Source organism: Emys orbicularis, chromosome 10 (assembly GCF_028017835.1).
Source record: "Emys orbicularis isolate rEmyOrb1 chromosome 10, rEmyOrb1.hap1, whole genome shotgun sequence".
Taxonomy (NCBI): domain Eukaryota; kingdom Metazoa; phylum Chordata; order Testudines; family Emydidae; genus Emys; species Emys orbicularis.
Window position 1 is genome coordinate 11,732,523 of NC_088692.1, and position 18,109 is coordinate 11,750,631.

Consider the following 18,109-nt stretch of genomic DNA (forward strand, 5'->3'; position numbering starts at 1 on the left):
TAGGATCCATGCAGGTGGGCTACAGGCAAAAATATTCTGTTGTCAAGTCGGCAACATGAAATCTTGATGGGCTACAATTTGGCCTCTCATTCTCTAGTGTTGATTTATAAAATGGGGGAGAAACAGGAAAGGGAATGGGACATTTCAGCTTACTTAAATCTTATTTACCAGTCTCTCATTTAATTTAGGTCCCTTTGTTTTCTCTTGCCATTTATAGATGGACAGACACTGTGTGAAGGATGTATATAGCCTGGATCCTGATTTGGGGAATAACTTTCCTCTAGCAAATGTATTGCTGCAGCACACCTGGCTTTTCTTTTATCTCTTTGTTAGTGTGTGGCATGTGACCTGTTTACCTTTGCTTCTGTAGTTCTTGCAGTGCCTTTGTCTCCTACATTTTCCTTTTTCTATGTCCCTGACATCTTCTTTCCCTCTGTTTTTTTACGGTACTTTTAGCATCCATAGTATGTAATGTGGTCAGTGCACTGTTGTTTGTCACTTTTCTTCCTATCTGCTGTCCCTGGCAATGTGTCTCTGTACCATGTTCTTCTGAGTTGCTGCATGACTCGCACTGTGTTCCCTTTTTTTGACATCGGTGCACTGTGGTTGGCCTGTGATTTTCTCCCTGATTGGCTGTATAGAACAATATTTCTAGCTTCTTGTTTGCCCTCTGTGGTGGTTTTCGCAGTATTCGTTGGGTGTTAGGTTGGTTACTGAAAAGATTCAATGATAGAAACAACGATAGTTTTATGGTTCACTGAAGGAGAGCTGACAGCTGCTTTTGTAATTTTTAAGGAGGTTATTAAAATGTATCTTAGCTGCTATATTCATTGTCTGCCTTTGCTGTTCTTTGAAAGGCTAAGTATGGTCTTGAAGGTGAAGTTTTATCATTAAGATTATATTTAAGAGTAGAAAGGAAGAGCGAAGTATGAGGAGAGCTTCTCAACAGTTCAGCAAAAAGAACGAGGAGTACTTGTGGCACCTTAGAGACTAACAAATTTATTTGAGCATAAGCTTTCGTGGCAGTTCATTCAGTGGATGGGGCAAGGAGCATAGGGACTGATAAACAGAAACAAATTTTCCATGTGAAGGCCAAGATGATTTACTTTGAACTTGCAAAGGTTTTGGAAAGTGGCAGCATGCTCAGCGTTTAACTGAACTTTGGGAATTTTGATTTTTTTAAATTAGTTTGGTTTGAGTGAGTGAGTGGCATTAAAGAGCCAGAAATGTCATCAGCATAGAAGAATGTCTGGGAGTAGTGACATAATGGAGTTTGTTGCCGTAAACCTGGCTTTGAATCCTATTTGTGTCACTGGGGAGGGTAAGTTTGATATTGTCCACCTAGTTTATAGAAGACATCTGTTCCTGTTATGATCGCTGTACTACTTGGTAGAATTACCAGTCTGTTCTTAATGACTCAATCTTTGCTTAGGCAAGTCCAGATTGTGGTGTGTTGGAAGACTTCTGAGGACTTTAAATATTGGTTTTTCTATTGTGTGGTAGCCTATGAATACTAAAACTCAGTCCAGAGGAATGAAATTGCATTACTTTCCCTTGGACAATCAGCTTCCCACACTTAAATTTTAACTGACCAGCACAATTGACCTGAGACCGAAAGCCTAAATGACCTACCTCAGTTTCCCTCTTAACACCACTGAATGCAGAAGAAATGGACAATCTGCTCATGTGGCCATTTACTTTGCTGTATTCTTCCTATGCTTACTCATTTGTCTCCCATACTGCAACTGAGGAAGAGCACACGGGGCTAGATGTGTGTGCTCTCCCTGTAAACACTTTTTATTAATGCTAACAAGGAAACTAGGCAGGAATCTATTTTCATTCTGAGCATCAAGTGAGAAAATATCAGTCAGTGCACTTAGGATTTATAAAAGCAGGTCAAAACGTTGAGGGATATACACACAGTTTAATTAAAACAAACAAACAAACCCTTCATTGGGCTCAGGTCTGGAACAGTAGATTAAACCTAACCAGTAAATTTAGCAGGGAGGAGAGGATTTCTATATCATGTCAGACAATGGGTGGGTCTTGCATTGTTATTCACCCTGGATCATACGTAATTTGAAATGTGCATGGGAGGATTTTATTCTTATTCTTATTATTTTATTTTTTGTGAAATTGGTATTTAACAGTAGAACTTTCCAGATTGACAATAAATGTTTGAGTGTTTCTCTAGTCTCCAAAGGGTTACAATAGTTTTATTAATGTGGTACTCATCATATGTTAATAGCCTGATGTGTTCTATACTTTCTGGGTACTCTGTTTTCCCACAGGATTCTTGATCATGTTTCATAGTATTAGAGGACTGGAATCGGGCTTTCTAATGTTGACAGCTGAGGAATATCTTTTTGATAGAGATTGATTTCTGCACATTTGCAGAAGGCTATAATGTAATGGTGGATTTATCCAAAAAATGAACACAACAAAAATTAGATTCTCTATTTACCATCTGGAATCCTTGATTGCTGACCAGGAAAAATGCTGATATTTCTATTAAAATCCCAATGAATTTGGGATATTTGCACGGAGCTTATGATGGGAGAGGGAATCAGCCTGTTAGTGAGAGGCAGACACCATCTATGTCCCATCAATTTAGACGATGCTGTTGAGCACCGATTTCTTTTTGTGTAACTAATTAATTAAAATAGAGCCAGGGTAATAGTGGGACTCTGGTAATTAAATTATTCATTTTCAAATGCAGATTTAAAGCCCTCTTAATGAACTTCCCACCTGAATACACAAGTGAAGAATCTGTTTCACACTGCTGGATTATCAAATTGGTCTGTGAATGGTTCCAAATTAAACTGGAACTTTAAATAGCCTTTTAATTAATCTAGAGTTTTAAAATGCATATTTGTTGTTAGAGGGAAGGATCAGAGGTCGGGAAATCACGGATTGTGGATTTATGGCAATTTCCCAGTAAAATTCCCAAAGAGAATAAATTGTTCTGGCAATCAGGATGTAGGAGTGCCACTTTTCTGACATATCTAAACAGTTCCTGAATAATGGTGATATTTTATTTGTTGAAGGATATTTCATCTATTTTCTTTTGATTTATAATGATAAAGAGCACCTGATATTGGTGCTTTTAGTCTGCTTGAAGTTTTGTGTTTGGTACACAGTAATTTTCACTTTCAGGGCTTGTTCACACTGAAAATACAACTGTTTTTGTACTCTGGTTGTGAAACTCTCTTCTGCCTGAGTTAAATAAAGCTGAGTTATTCCTATAGTGCAACTTTTTTTCATGAATCAGGTTTGTTGCCAACATCTACTATAATGCCTAACTGCTTGTACTAGAGCATTATGGGTGAATATAGACAGCTATCCAGTGCCTCAGCAAGGAATAGGGAGCCCAGAGGATATGCGCACAGAGCAGCTTCAAGAGCATGTCGGTCAATGCTGTTTGAGATGCCTTGCTGCACAGAGAGCTGAGAGGAAGGGGAAATCGGCTACACAGGCATGGTTGGGAGTTCTGTTCATGTTGCAAAATAAGTGCTGTTACCCAGTCACAGGAACACAACCTATGTGCCAGCTTAGGCTGCTGGCAAGAACACCACATGGATAGTTGCCACAATTACTAACCAAATATTAGCTATGCTTGAATGCAGATCAGGTTTAATGGCAATCACTTCTCTAACTAGTTAATATTTAAAAGTTGTGGTAATGTCTAAGATCCATTATTACACTGACGCTGAAGAGTTAAGTATTTATCCAAAGGTAAAATAATCGATTTTCAGTGTAAAGTATATGTAGTGTTTTATGACTTTGTATATGTAAAGCAATATAATTGTTTTGGGGCTAAGCAGTAAGCTTGGCCATTGGCCATTTCTAATATCTCTTTGAAAAAAATGCTGATAATGTGTTCCATTGCTATTAGTACCTCCCCTAAGTTTTTCTGACCTACATGGGTATGAGGTAATATTAAGATCTGACAGGTATCTTCTGTCTTTTAGTGCCAGGATATTAGAGAAGGCTCGGCACCAGCTACAGGAAGAGGTATTACGGATCCAGAGCCAGCTACTGGATGAGAAGAAAAAACGTGAGCAGCATGAAGGTCTTGTCAGACGCTTGCAGAAACGAGTGCTACTGCTTACCAAGGTATGGCATCTGGACAGAATTTAGGAATGCAAACCCTTCTCCCCACCCGTAGATACTGTTCCTGCAGTCCTCTTATTTCTTTCCTTGTCTGCTTTGTAGTTGATGATTCAGTACTACTTGGTCTCAGTGTAGTGGATGCTGTAACAATGACTTAAGTCTTGTCTTTGGGTCTGCTCAGAGTAAATACACGAGTGTCAGTGCTGGTGCGTGGTGCTTGTGTAGGCTGCGGTTATGTAGGTGACACACCTCTTAATGTCATCCTTGGCATCTGTGTTAGGAAAGAGAGTTAAGTCTATGTTACCATAGGTGTATTTGTGTCTGAGTCACTGAATGGAGTTTAACTTCACTTCTCTAAGCAATCTCATAAAAGTCAATAGGGCTGGTCACGTGAGCAAACTTACACACATGTATGTTTGCTGGATCAGGCTCTAAACTAGATGTGCCAATAGCTGGGAGAAGCAAGACAGTAGGAAGGAGAGATGAAGGTAATAAGTTTATGTGGTAGCTCAGCTCAATGAGAGCTAATGCACAAGATATAGTGAGGATGGTGGTGATGCAGCTTTATTAAATAGATGCGTTATTTGGATTTGAAGGTTGAAATTAGGCAGAGTAATTCTTTCCAGCATAGTACAGGGATGTGGCCCACCAAAAAAAAAATAAAAGAAAGGAGATGTTGTGCTGCTACTGCTTCAGTCTTGAAATTAGAATGTTGACTATAGGATCTTGATTTGCCTTAATTGTTCTGTGCTCAATTCTGTAATTCCGTGTCAAAGCTGAGCCAATGAGGCTGTGATGTATAGTGTACTAAGCAGGGCTTTCTGGAGCGTGAAGCAGCTGTTTCACAAGAGGATATTAGTTAAATCTCTTTCTGGCTGCAGTATTTGATACCATGGAGAGTCCAGTAAGTGAGAAAGAGACAGAACTGCTGTCGCTTTTCTTGACACATTGTGGCAGGCATTGCATTCTGAGTGGCTGGCAACTACGAGAGGAAACCGTTTCTCCCCTTGGCTCACTGAGACGACAAGCAGCATAGACAGGATTTTCCCAGCCCTATACACTTCTGGTTTTGGTATGGGCTGTAATGGGATATCTGTGGTTGTAGACATAGTTGGGTAATTCCAGGTATTCGGAAAAAGAATACAGTACTTGATAAGACATTGGCAGCCTTTAGATACCTGTACTATATATAGATATATAGATATATAATAGAACCTCAGTTATGAACACCTCAGGAATGGAGGTTGTTTGTAACTCTGAAATGTTCGTAACTCTGAACAAAACGTTATGGTTGTTCTTTCAAAAGTTTACAACTGAACATTGACTTAATACAGCTTTGAAACTTTATTCTGCAGAAGAAAAATGCTGCTTTTAACCATCTTAATTTAAATTAAACAAGAAACAGGTTCTTCAGAATAGTGTCAGACCTGAGCAAGCAGTTATAAAAACAGTTGCCCAGTAAACTACCAAAATATTTCTTTTGTTAGCCTATTTCCACTCTTCAGCTGACAAATATGTTTTGTGGTAGAACAATAGGATACAGATTGGTTTTTAAAGTTCTGGATTGAAAGATCACAGACCGTTCCCTGCAACATACCATGTGGTGGTCCATATCCTAATTTCTATATGGAAGACATGGAGCCCCTTTGATTTGTTCTTCTCTGTGGTTTTATTTCTCACAGAAAAGGAGAAATCACTGGAAATGTCCTACCTGAATTCATAGCAAATAAACTTGCTTTTTGAAAGTTGAAGCTTTCAGTGTGTTGTAGAATATTTCATCTGAGCTACTTCAAAGGAGAAAGGGATAACTTTGTCCTCAGAAAATCTGTTTTGTCCTGGATTATATGGGATCCTTTGTGTAGAACCACACGCACGGTCAGAGCTAGGGCAGGAATTTAGGCATTGTTTCCTCAGCGGTGTTTCTTTTAATGGTTGCGCTGCTCATGCAAAATTAGAAAAAGGAATTTAATTTAATTAAAAAGAAATTATGATCTTGTGGTTTAAAATGAGATTGAGCAAATAGATTGCCTTTAAAAATAATAATTTCACAGTGAAAGCGTATCACCTAGAGTAGTATTTAATCATCTAATTAGTGGCATCAGTAGTAGACTGTACTGCTGTCTGTGTCGTGAATAGAAAGGAGGAAAGAAGGAAGGGGAGTTCACTTATCCAGCTCGCTGGTGAATCTAGTGTGATTTGTTAAACAGGACTATAAAAATCACATTTTGGGAGAAGCAATATTGTGTGTGACGTGGTCCTTACTGCTCCCTGGTAGTGTGTGTATGTTGTGGTTGTCACCGCCTGCTCCTTTGAATAGGCAAAGAATCAGTTACCCTATCCTAGCAAATAAGGAGACCCAGCTGATTTGATAGTAAAAATGTTATGCAATGACTGTATCTTCCTTTCTTTGTGGATCAAGGCAGACCTTGTGTGTCATAATTCTGTATTTATCACTTACTTAAAATCAACCAAAAAGGAGAAGCTAGTTCTTCCCTTCCATTGTAGTAGTGTTTAATATTAATGTAAAAAAGGTATCCACTCCTGCTCCTTGACGCTGCTCTAGGAGCAACTTGCTCTGCTGCTCTGACCCCTCCTCAACCTTTCTTGGTCATTCTTTACCTCTTCCTTTAGTCTCAGTCATTATTTTTTTTAAAACCATTCTAAAGTCCTCGCTTCACTAGGCCTCTCTCCTTCATTCCCCGCCTGCCACAGTGTCTCAGCCTCACTTGGTGCTCTGATCTCCCTGTTTCAGTGTCTCTATCCTCTCCTCCCTTTGCTCTGGGTCTTCCTGCCTCATTTGCCCACTGGTTCCTTGCTCTTTCCCATGCACTATAGACGCTTCACTGTGACTTAGTCAATAATCAAGATTAGCATAATTCTCTGCCAGCTATCAGTACATGAAATTTTCATGAATCACCTCTGACTTCCCTGGACTGCAAGTGCTAGGCTTGGAAAAACAAGTGTCTGGGCATCGGTCTTGGGTCTTTGATACAGCATCACTCAGATTGCTACTGCTAAACCACCAGTCTGGCTCTATCATTTCTATCTCTACCAGTGGAGTAGGTTCTAGCATGTGATCCTGGGCTCTTGGTGCAGACAAACAATCAATTAAGACGCGTTAGTCCGTCTATACTGTGTGCCTGGCAGCAGTTTCCTGGACTTGAGTTCAAATACAGTTTTTTACATGCATGTTTTAAATTAAGTATGAAGGCTAGATTCGGTCGCCCAAGGATTTTTCCGATATCAATGTTGGTTTAAAGGCTTCCCCGAAAGCCACTATCCTTGCTAGACAAGAAATTGTTTGAAGGGGTATATTCATTCATTTTCTGTCTGCCACAGTTCCCCTTGGCTTAATCCTGTGTCTGTTTTGGTGGTGAAGTTTCTCTGTGTAGCTTTGTTTATGCTCAGAATTTTAGAGAAATCTCTCACAACGGCTCTAACTCTGGAGCAGCTCCACTAATGGTAGCAGTGAGATTTCCCTGAAATTTGGTGTGACACAGCCTGCCTCTCTTGTCTCGCCCTCCCCTGTTTGATTTGATGCCAAATTGGCTTTGAATGCCATATTTACTAAGGTAGCTTTTTGTTTGACTTGTGTGTTGTCCTTAAGCTTGTGTGTATTTCTTTCTCCTTTTCAGAGTTTTGCACAGAGCTTATGGTCTTTGCTTTCTTTGTAGGAAATAAAAGGCAAAGCTGCCACAGCTGGAGTTGAGTCTTTTAGATTTTTTTTTTAATGACATTTAGGTCTCTCACAATTGTCCCTTTTTGAGATCCCCGGTCTGAATATAAGCTGCTGACTGAGTTTGATAAAAGCAAAGCCCTGAGATGCTTGTTTATTGCGTGATGTGAGGACAGCTTTTGACATACATTAGTGGAGGTTCGAGGACAAATTGAAGCAGGAGTCAGGTTAGAAAACAGAAGGGGTGGTATACTTCCATGCTTCCCAGAGTCTGCTCAGGTGGGGTGGTCAAACTGGGATGCCACTCGTAGTAGTTTGGGTGGAGCTCATGATGTGGTCAGACTTCACCTTTCTTGGGTGTTTTAATCAGTAGTAAAACAGCAATTAACTATTTTGGCATTTAATGTGCCATTGAGTTTCAGGGTTAACTCCCTCTTGAGGGGAATAAGGACAGTTTACACCTTCCTTAGAACTATTATTTCTGCTGTATGCAGATTTGGGCAGACATTATGGCATCATTTTACATTTGGTTCCCTTTAAAGTTAGGGCTAAAGAAGCAGGGCAGTTCTTTGGTGCATTTGGCTCCTTGCCCCACTGTGGCAGCACAAAGGAGCTAGAAAGCAGCTGCATGTAGTCATCTGAGAATTCCCTTGATACTCAGGAGTTCTCAGCTGGTGCAGTGCATCACTTGCCTGCTCCTGGACCACCTCTCATGGCCAACCCCTGGCACAGGGATTGCGACAGCGCCTGGAAGGTTGTGCTGAGGGTGTGGCCAGAGTGCAGTGTACTCTGAATATTCACAGCTAGTCGATGCTGGTTCTTTGGGGCCATTGCTAGCTGCCACAGGTCAGAGCTGGCCCCAGGCTCTTGTAATCTGTACGAAGACTGAGACCAGCATGGATTCTGAGAAATAGGGACTCCCTGATGGCACCTGACCCTCACTTGCTGTGGTGAATTGAAACATGGCACAGCAGAGAATCTGGTAATTTAAAACAAAGGAGAGCTCAAAATCTGGAGCCCAAGAATTGGCTACCAGATAAAAATATTGTCAAGCCCCTGCAAGCTAGTCTAGATCAATCCCTGGACAGTAGACTTTGACTTGAACTTCCACTGCCCTGGTCTTATTCATTGCTCTCATGTAATGAATTTACACCATAAGCGAATTAGCCTTATTTTTCTGAATGTTGTTCTGTTTGTTTGTAGTGTCTCCTTCCTGTTTGTAGATTGTCTACCTTTGGGTACTCTACTCTCAGCGGGAAAGGCCATAAATTTCCATTCTCCTTTCAGTGTGTTCAACCAGATCATGTGTTCTGCTTATAAATCTACTTTTAGTGAGACATAATTTTTATGGTGGTGGTTTCAGTTTAGGATTAAGTAAGTATTGATTAACTAACACACTGTCTGATTTACACAGATTGTCCCTGGAAGGCATCTTCTCAAAAGTCAATACTAACTGTATGAGTGAGTCTCAGAGCCTAGAACTGCAGAGATCCATCAGAAATTGAGCTGTGTGATTAAATTGTTCTTAAGCATGGCAGATTCAGAATTCCTGACTTGATTTACCACCCGATTTGTTTTGTAGCTGCACAGGATTCAGAATAACACTGTTGGTTTCTTTGCCACGTTGGACTCTGTGTCCAGCTCTTCCTTGGGATAGTGAATGCTCTTTTCTTGCGGCTGGTCCTAAGGAGTCAAAAAGGTTCTTCCTACTCTGGGAGCTCAGTGAGATAACCCCTTTTATACTGATCTATAATTTTATTTGGGCTGTGAACATATTTAACTCTGCCAACTTGATTGTTTTCAATATAGCGGATGGATTGGTTAAACAAAAGCTCTGCAACAGACTTTCCTCTGGGTCTCCCAGTGCATTTTGTGGTGCAGTTCTGTTTAGACTGTAAGCTCCTTGGGGCAGGGATCATGCCTTTTCTTCTATGTCTTGAATAGTGCCAAGCTCCCCATTGGTCCTTAATGAAATAAGAAGTAATGGTTTCTAAGCTGGTTCCCACCTCTGATTCAGTCTATGATCTCTTATGGATCATCTTGAACACTGGCTTGTGTTCTACTGAGTCTCAACTCTTCCTCCACTGAAACCCTTGCCCCATGCTTTTATTTTCTCTCATCTTGACCCTTGCCACTCCCTTCTCTATGCCCACCATAAGTCTGAGCTCTGCAGATTCTAGCAGCCACACAATGCTTTTGCCTAACTTTTTTGTATACGCAAAGAGGCATAACCACATCAGCCATATTTTCAGACAACTCAGCTGCCTCCCCTTCACTTTTTGATTGAGTACGAAATTCCACTCCTTATTTTGAAAACTCTTTCTGGACATGCCCCACATGCTTCACAGACTCCAGGCCAGGGACACCCCAGAAGCAAGGGTTACCTCTTCTGTGTTTGGGTGGCAGCTGCATTCAGAGGTCTTCACCCATGGGATAACACCACCCTGTCCAGGAGGATTTACCAGGCCTCCTTAGGAAAGGTGCTGAATGAGATTGGCCCCTCCTCTTCTTTAATACATAGTCTGTACTTATGATTGAATCTGAAAATACTGTGCAAAGGAAGGTACACATTATTATCCTTATTTCACAGATGGGGAAACTGAGGCATAGGGGGAAGTGACTTACTAAAGGTCATGCAGCAGGGCACTGGTGCAGTTGAGAATAGAACCCATGACTTCTGTCTCCTAGTCCTGTGCACTATTTCCTGGAAGATGTTCCCTTCCTTGGCCCACCAATTCTGCCAACTGGCTCCCAAGTGGAATGGGGTTGTGGGTTCCTCCTCTCCCTAAGGACTTTCTGCTGTGAGGGCTCACAGAAACCTGGCCTGTCATTTCTCTTCCTCTCGTTTCTCCCTTTTCATGTGTGGAACTGGCCTATTCATCTCTCCCCAACTATTTTGCCATGCTTAGTACAAACTTATCCTCTGAAGCTCCTGCCATTTGGAACAGCTTTTCGTTATCTGTATTGTTGATTCCAATTCCAAATCACTCTTCAGATCTCAGGTTTTGATATTGTCTTTCATGGGTGTACCTCTGAATTTCTGTCTGCCTCTGTTTTGTTTAGCTTGATAAATACGTAATGGAGCTCAAGGGTAAAGCATTTGGGGATGTGGTGTGCATGGAGAATGCTGTAGAAAGAAAAGTTTTATATTATTGATTTGCATCAGTGTAATCTTTGCTCTTTTAGTATCATATATACCACTCTTCTCAATGGCATATGGAATGTTTTTATTAAATAAAGCAGTAGAAACCAAATAAGGCTGATCTTTCTGCACCCAGTTTCCCTCACAAACTAAACTCAACAGTCCCAGGAATCATTTTGGTTACTTCTCAATGCCCCATTACAATCTTTAGTCTTCCTATAATGTGGTGATCAGAATTACACAATACGCTCAATGTAATCTTAGAATAGTCTTATATAGTGCCAGAATAAGTTATGCTGATTTATACTTTGTGCTTCGTTATATTCATTGCAAGTTCTTATTTGCATGCTTGACATTTAAATATACTGTATTTTGAATGTGTGATTTTTATTTTGAGACCTTTATTAAGCAACTCCAGTCTAAGGGTTTAATTGTTACTGATAGCTAAGAGTATAATTGCCTTGATAAAATATCATGACTATATTAAGCTAATGGAAATTGCTTCTAGAATTGGGTGAACACAAACCATTTTACTATTTGAAAAAGGCTGTTTCAAGAGAGCCACTAATATCATTCACCGATACATTCGCAGAATCTCTTTATTTTAGAGAACGAACAGACGAGATGAAAGGGATGTGTTCTGGGAGGAAGCTGTTTGCAGTAATTTAGGGGCAGTATGCGAGAACAAGTATAATTGGAAGGAGGAGGCATCTTCAAATTAAAAAGAAAATATTGTAATGGATACCTAGTTGGAGACCTGAAGTGCTTTGAGTGGGGAAGAGAAATCAATATTCCCTGATACAGACATGCTTTTCTCCTGCTTCATTTTTCCTTTGTAAGCCTAATCTATTTGCCTGATTCCATGATGTGTGTGTACCTGACTCTGATTTCATTTAGTTCCTCTACTTTCCAGCTAAGAAAGTGACAGTGGAATGTAGTTCTGTTAGGCTCTTGTTAGTCTGCCACAGAATTACTCTTGAAGGCTTCAAGGCTCCCTCACTTGCTGACTTATCGGACTGGCATTCTGGTTCACATCTACATCTTCATGCAGTTCTAGGGCCAGAAGTGGTCTCCAGACCAGAAATGATTCCTTCTACCTCTGCTTCACTTACTATAACTATTGGAGAGACAAGGTGGGGGAGGTTATATATTTTATTGGACCAACCCCTGTTGGTGAGAGAGACAAGCTTTTGCGCTTACACACAGTTCTGTGTAAGCTCGAAATCTTATGTCCAATAAAAGATATTACCTCACCCACCTTCTCTCTCTAATATCCTGGGACCAACACGTAGAGCCCTCTGCAGATACAAAATCTGTATCTGCATCCGATCTGCAAAAATGATCTGCAGATATAAAGCGGATAGCCACTGATTTGCAGGGCTTTAGATATAAAATTTGGATCCGCATCCAGCCACGATCTGCAAAAATGGTCCACGGATGCAGATATCTGCAGATATAAAGCACACGTCCATGCATTTGCAGGGCTCTACCAACACGGCTACAACAACAGTGCATATAACCACTAGAGCAGTTTGAAACCTTGGGCTGTCCTTGTATTGCTTCTCTTTTAAGTTTGTTTTTCTATACTAATACTGCTCAGACTTGTCTTGGTAATATCTCACATAACTGATTCATTTTATTGTCCTAATTTTTCACAGCTAGAGGGTAAATCCTGCTCTGACTCTGACCTTGGAGGTTTCCTGATCTAGGTACTGGTGGAGGGCAGGATTTGGGGGAGGCATCCAGGTGGTATCTGTTATGCTGGGAGGGGATTTACTGCTACACAGGTCTTCCCTGACTTTCCCTGTAAGCGGGGAGCCGTGAAAGGGCCCACAGAGTTGACTCCAGCCATTGCTCTGGGAAGAGAGTTCTTCATCTTGGCCTCTGTGCTCCAGCAGCTTGCACTGGGTTCTGGATTTGCATCAAAGTGCGCAAAAGTACTTATAGCAAGTATCAGAGATGATTTCTATGCAGAGAGATGCTAGATTACTGTGTCTATTGTGTTTTATAAACACAGGCTTGTCCCTTTTCTCCTATTGATGGTGTATCTGACAGTATTTTTAATTACAACAAAGGTGTTTAGAGCCTTTTAAATGTGCTATAAACCATGGGGTCTATTCTCAGGGGTTTAGAAGTAAGATTCCTTCTCCCTGAATGATGACTAGGTTCTGTTTTCTCCTAGCAAAGGAACATTAATATATTCTAAGAGGTTAGATTATGAAAATTAGAAATACACTCATAAAAGAGGAATTTATTTGACCTTCAGTCTCCACATTTCCTCTCAATAAAGGTCTTTGTGGCCTCAAAAGCTAAAATATTTTATATTCAATAAAAGAAAACTAAGTTAATCCAATGATATAGCTGAGAATTTAAACACACCAAAGTCAGGCAATTCAAAGTTATGGTTCTCTCAGCAACCAACCTTTTTATGCATCTCCTGTGCTCTCTTGCTGCATGTTCTGTGCAGTTTATGCCTTAAGCCCCCAAGTCTTGAATTATGAAAGGTGGTGAGTGGGGATAGAAGAGAAGCCTGCTGGGAAGTAGACTGGGGAGGAGGAGCTGCAGTTGAGGGAAGTAGGGCAGACAGCAGAGACATCTGGTGAGCAAGATGAAGGCTGACGTGAGCTGGTAATTACAGTAGCTGATTGAAGTGGGTGGGGAAAGGCTTGGGCAGCATCTAAGGGTAAGTGAGGGAAAGGAATGATTTTTGGGCAGGATCCAAAAGCATTTAGAGCATGGTTGTGATGGGATCCCCGGTGTGCAGCCTGGGACTGTGGGACCGCTGTACCCTTCTTAACTCTCCAGCCTGGGTTGTCTCTCACAACGCTTTGCTAGTGACAAGCAGCAAACCCCTCCAGGTGCTATCATCACTCAGCACAACTGTATGTGGAGTCCCACACCCAGCTAGATTGCATGAATGCTCTCAGAGTCACTCATGAATCACACAGCGTAAGGCACCAGCCAAATCCCCCCAGCTCCCAGGCTTGTACCTCAGGAATATACTGTTTTGCACTACTCAAGACGAGCAGTGCAAATTTATTAGTTGGTTCACCACTTCATATGGAAAGTGGACATACACCAACCTTTGGAAACCTGAGCAGGTTCATCAGACACTTCAGGCAAACTCACTGGTAAAGATAAACCGTTAAACAAATTTATTGACTACAAAAGATAGATTTTAAGTGATTATAAGTGGTAGGTTAAAAAGTTAGAGTTAGTTACCAAAATAAAATATAAGCACGCAGTCTAAATTCTCAACCTTATTAGACTGGGCAACATCTAGATTAAACAGTTCTTCTCACCCCACTGGATATTGCAGTCCTTAATATACAGGTTTGTCCCTTAAATCTGGGCAGTCTCCTCTGTTGGAGTCTTCTCATTGTCTTTGTTGCTTGCAGCATAGGTGAGAGCAGGAGAAAGGCCAAGCATGGGGCCCCTGTGTTCTGTTGTATAGGCTCAGTCCCATGTGCTTGGAATACACAAGTCCAGGCATGTCTGGTGGGCATTGCTGAATCCCCAGGCAAAATTGAGCAATCCCCTGGTGTGGCCTTATGCTGGTGAGTCATTGAATTGTACAATGGCTATTGATGGTGCTTTGACACCCACCCAGGCGTTGGTTACTTTTCTTTCTGTTGTCTCTGGGGAGCTAATATCTGAGCGCTTCTCAAACCCACAGCATATTTTAGTGACAACCATACAACACGCTCTCATAACTTCATATGCATTAATGATATACATATTTAGATAGAACAGTGACTTTCAGCAGATCATAACCTTTCCCTTGATACCTCACACTGCCTACTTTATATGCAAGATCATAATTATATATAAATAAGGAATATGGGGGTTACAGGACATTCCCCCAAGACACAGAATGTCACAATGTCCATTGTGTCTACGATAGGGGATCAGCTGTGTGAGAGGTTTACACAGGTCTAGCATAAGTATGAAGGTGTTAGTATCTCTGTGCCATTTAGAGAGTTACCTTCGCTGTGAAGGCTACAACATTGAATTCCTCGACTTCTGTGCTTTTAAATCCTCAGATGTAAAACTGGGCTAGCAGAGTTTACTCTTTTTCTTTTAAAAAAAGAAGTGGAGAGAGAGACAATCAAGTGATTGCACAATTGGCTTATTTCATGGGCGATAGGAGGCTCTAGTAGAGTTACACCTCCATCATCAGCCAGTCAGAGTATCTTTCTTTCAAACAATGTCCAAGGGTTCACTGTTGAATTTTAAGGGGTTTTAGAATGGCTCTCCACCTAGTATTGTTCAATAATAACTTTCTTGTTCAGTGCCTGTTTGCAGCACCTCTCTTCGACTGTTGTGAATATTTGATTAATATTTTAGAAGGAAAATGATTCATCTTTGAGTGATTGCACATGTGCATTCCACTCTTGGTGTGCGCTCACCCCACACACCATTCTTACCCCCCCATGATGGCTGTTGGAATTGCATGGCTTACCTTGTCTAGCTGATAAGTATTTAATTAATAGTGTAGATAGGGTTAGATTCTTTTCCAATCCCTAGTTTTGGGGTTTCTGTTTCTCAGGTCCAAGGGCTGCCTTGGTCACCAGGCTTCAAACCCTGCATTTCTTGTGCTTGGCTGTTGCCGATGAGCAATCCACACTCAAGCTGCTTGAAGTGTTTAGGGAAAGCTCATTTTCAGTATCGTTGCCAGATTTGCAAAGACTTTAAGCCCAGGACAAAGAAAGACAGAAAAGCCAGGCTAAAGTTTTTGCTCATGGAGGTGGCCCTGAGACCTCTGTCAAAGCCTAGCCGTTCTGACTCAGCACCGAGTGCTTCGACATTGATCAGGAGTGCGCCTCCTATGTTGTATAAGACCCAGCACCGCTTGCCCTCCCCAGTGCTTAAGAAGAGATATAAGGCCTCTAAACAGATCATTGAGAGAGGAAGTTCGCGGCACCAAAATCTTCTCAGCATGGGGATAAGCGTAGAATGCAGCTGAAACCCAAGCACTCCTCTATACTGGTAGTGCAGAAACCAGCACTGTTGATTCCAGCACCCACCCACGGAGTGCAGGGCCCAGAGGGGTGCCTTCTATGTCTGCAGTACCTCAGCAACCTGAGACTGTCTTGGTACCGACCATGCCCCGTGGGTGTTTGTGGCAGCAAAAGATCTGCTGAGCCTATCAGTACTGGTGTCGCTGGCAGTGCAGGAGACCGTGCTTTTGGTACCAGCAGATGGAAGGGCGCCAATATCGTTGGTGCAGCACACGGTACCGCGACAATCTGCATTGTCTCAGACTTCACACCTATGGTACCATGAAAGGAAAAGCCCACAATGTTGGCTGCTCTTCACTGACATGGCACCAGTCTCTGGCACCATCAGGAGCAGCCTCTCCTGGGTCAGCAGAGGGTGATTCTTTGTCCTCGGAATTGGAGATTGGCTCCTACGTTTCCCATCTCACCCCTGCCGATGCGTATAAAAGAGCTATTGAAGAGGTTGGTCTCAAGTTTGGGGATCAAGGTGGAGGAGGTTGAGGAGTCCTTACTGATATTTTGTTCACCACAGAGCTGTTACGGGTGGACTTACCTATTAATGAGGCAATTTTGGAGCTGGTTAAGTCTCTCAGGCAGAGCCCTTCGTCCCTTCCTCCCACCTCAGAAAGGGCTGACCTTAAATATTATGGTCCTTCTGTGACGTTATCTGATTAAAATATGACCATATAGATAATAGTTGCAACCACTGTTATATATTTGCAGCAGATTTTGTACAAAGGTTGTCAAGTGAGGTGTCTATGAAAAGGTTGATTTGCTGGTTATGATTATGCTATCTGTATGCATGTATCATTTTTGTATTTGAAGTTATAAGTATTGGCTCTGTACTTGGATTTCGAATGTTTGCTCCTGGGGTACCGCCCACAAGGTAGCTAGCCAGTACATCTTGGAGGGACTATTCAAATTAAGTGGCTGATGGGAGACGCCCATCTACACTGAGTGGACTGTCATGTAAATGTGCAGTCTGGAGTGTAGGTAATGGCTTCCTGCAATGAGTGAGCGAAATTGGGCATGAACATGTGACTTGCCCATGTGACTCCAAACTCCATCTTGTTGCTGTAATTTTCCACAGTAAGAACAATGGGATGCCCTCCACATGGCAAAAGCTATAAAAGGCCCTGGAAACACCTCCATTTTGTCTTCAATCCTGCTTCTTACCTCTGGAGTAACTGCTACAAACTGAAGCTCTGAACAAAGGACTGAATGACCCATCCAAGCTGTGGATGTATTCCAGAGACTTGACTTAAATCAGCAGTTTATTCCATCACTGCTACAAGCCTGAACCAAGAACTTTGCAATTATTGTATCTATTTGATTTTTTTAACCAATTTTAACTCTCACTTTTCCTTCTTTTTATGAATAAACCTTTAGATTTTAGGTTCTAAAGGATTGGCATCAGTGTGATTTTTTGGGTAAGATGTAAGTTATATATTGACCTGGGTATGTGGCTGGTCCTTTGGGATCAGAAGAACCTATTATTTGATGGGACTGGTTGTAAAGAACCACTCATCTCTGAATCCAGTGTTTTTGGTGGTGATATAAGAACTGGAATGCCTGAGGAAACTGCCTTTGTTTTCTTGTTAGCCAGTGTGGTGAAACAGAAATTTACTTTTCTTGCTGGCTTGGTATATCCTATGGGGGATTAGCCACCAGTCTTGGGGTGTATCTGCCCTATTTCTCAGCAGTTCCTCCTGTATTTGGCATCCTCAGTTGTGACCCACTCTCATTTTCTCAATCCCCCTTAACCCCCCGATTCTCTGGTGGTGGTAGCAGCCAATGAACAGGAACGGCAGGGCCAACAGGCGGCAATGCCCACATCAAAGGATAATAAAGAAACATCTGACGAAGTGGGTATTCACCCACGAAAGCTTATGCTCCAATACGTCTGTTAGTCTATAAGGTGCCACAGGACTCTTTGTCGCTTTTTACAGATCCAGACTAACACGGCTACCCCTCTGATACTAAAAAAAAAAACCCTAGATTTTCTTGGTAGAAAAGTTTATTCTACTGGCAGGTTCCAATTCAGAATTGCCAGCCAAGAAGCCCTTTTGGGACATTATGATTTTAATGTTTGGGGCTCCATGTTAAAGTTTAGGGACATGTTGCCAGACGGCGCTAGACAGGAGTTCTCCACTTTAGTTTATGAGGAGAAATCTGTAG

At 41.6% G+C, this 18,109-nt stretch overlaps 1 protein-coding gene across 1 annotated transcript in view; it reads left to right on the forward strand.

The window, feature by feature from the left end:
- The window catches only part of MAD1L1 (mitotic arrest deficient 1 like 1), a 560,284-nt gene that overhangs the window by 182,357 nt on the left and 359,818 nt on the right, over positions 1-18,109 (forward strand). The window contains exon 12 of the mRNA XM_065412141.1: positions 3,972-4,116. Coding sequence (XP_065268213.1) covers positions 3,972-4,116 — 145 coding nt within the window. The remainder of the gene's footprint in view (positions 1-3,971; positions 4,117-18,109) is intronic.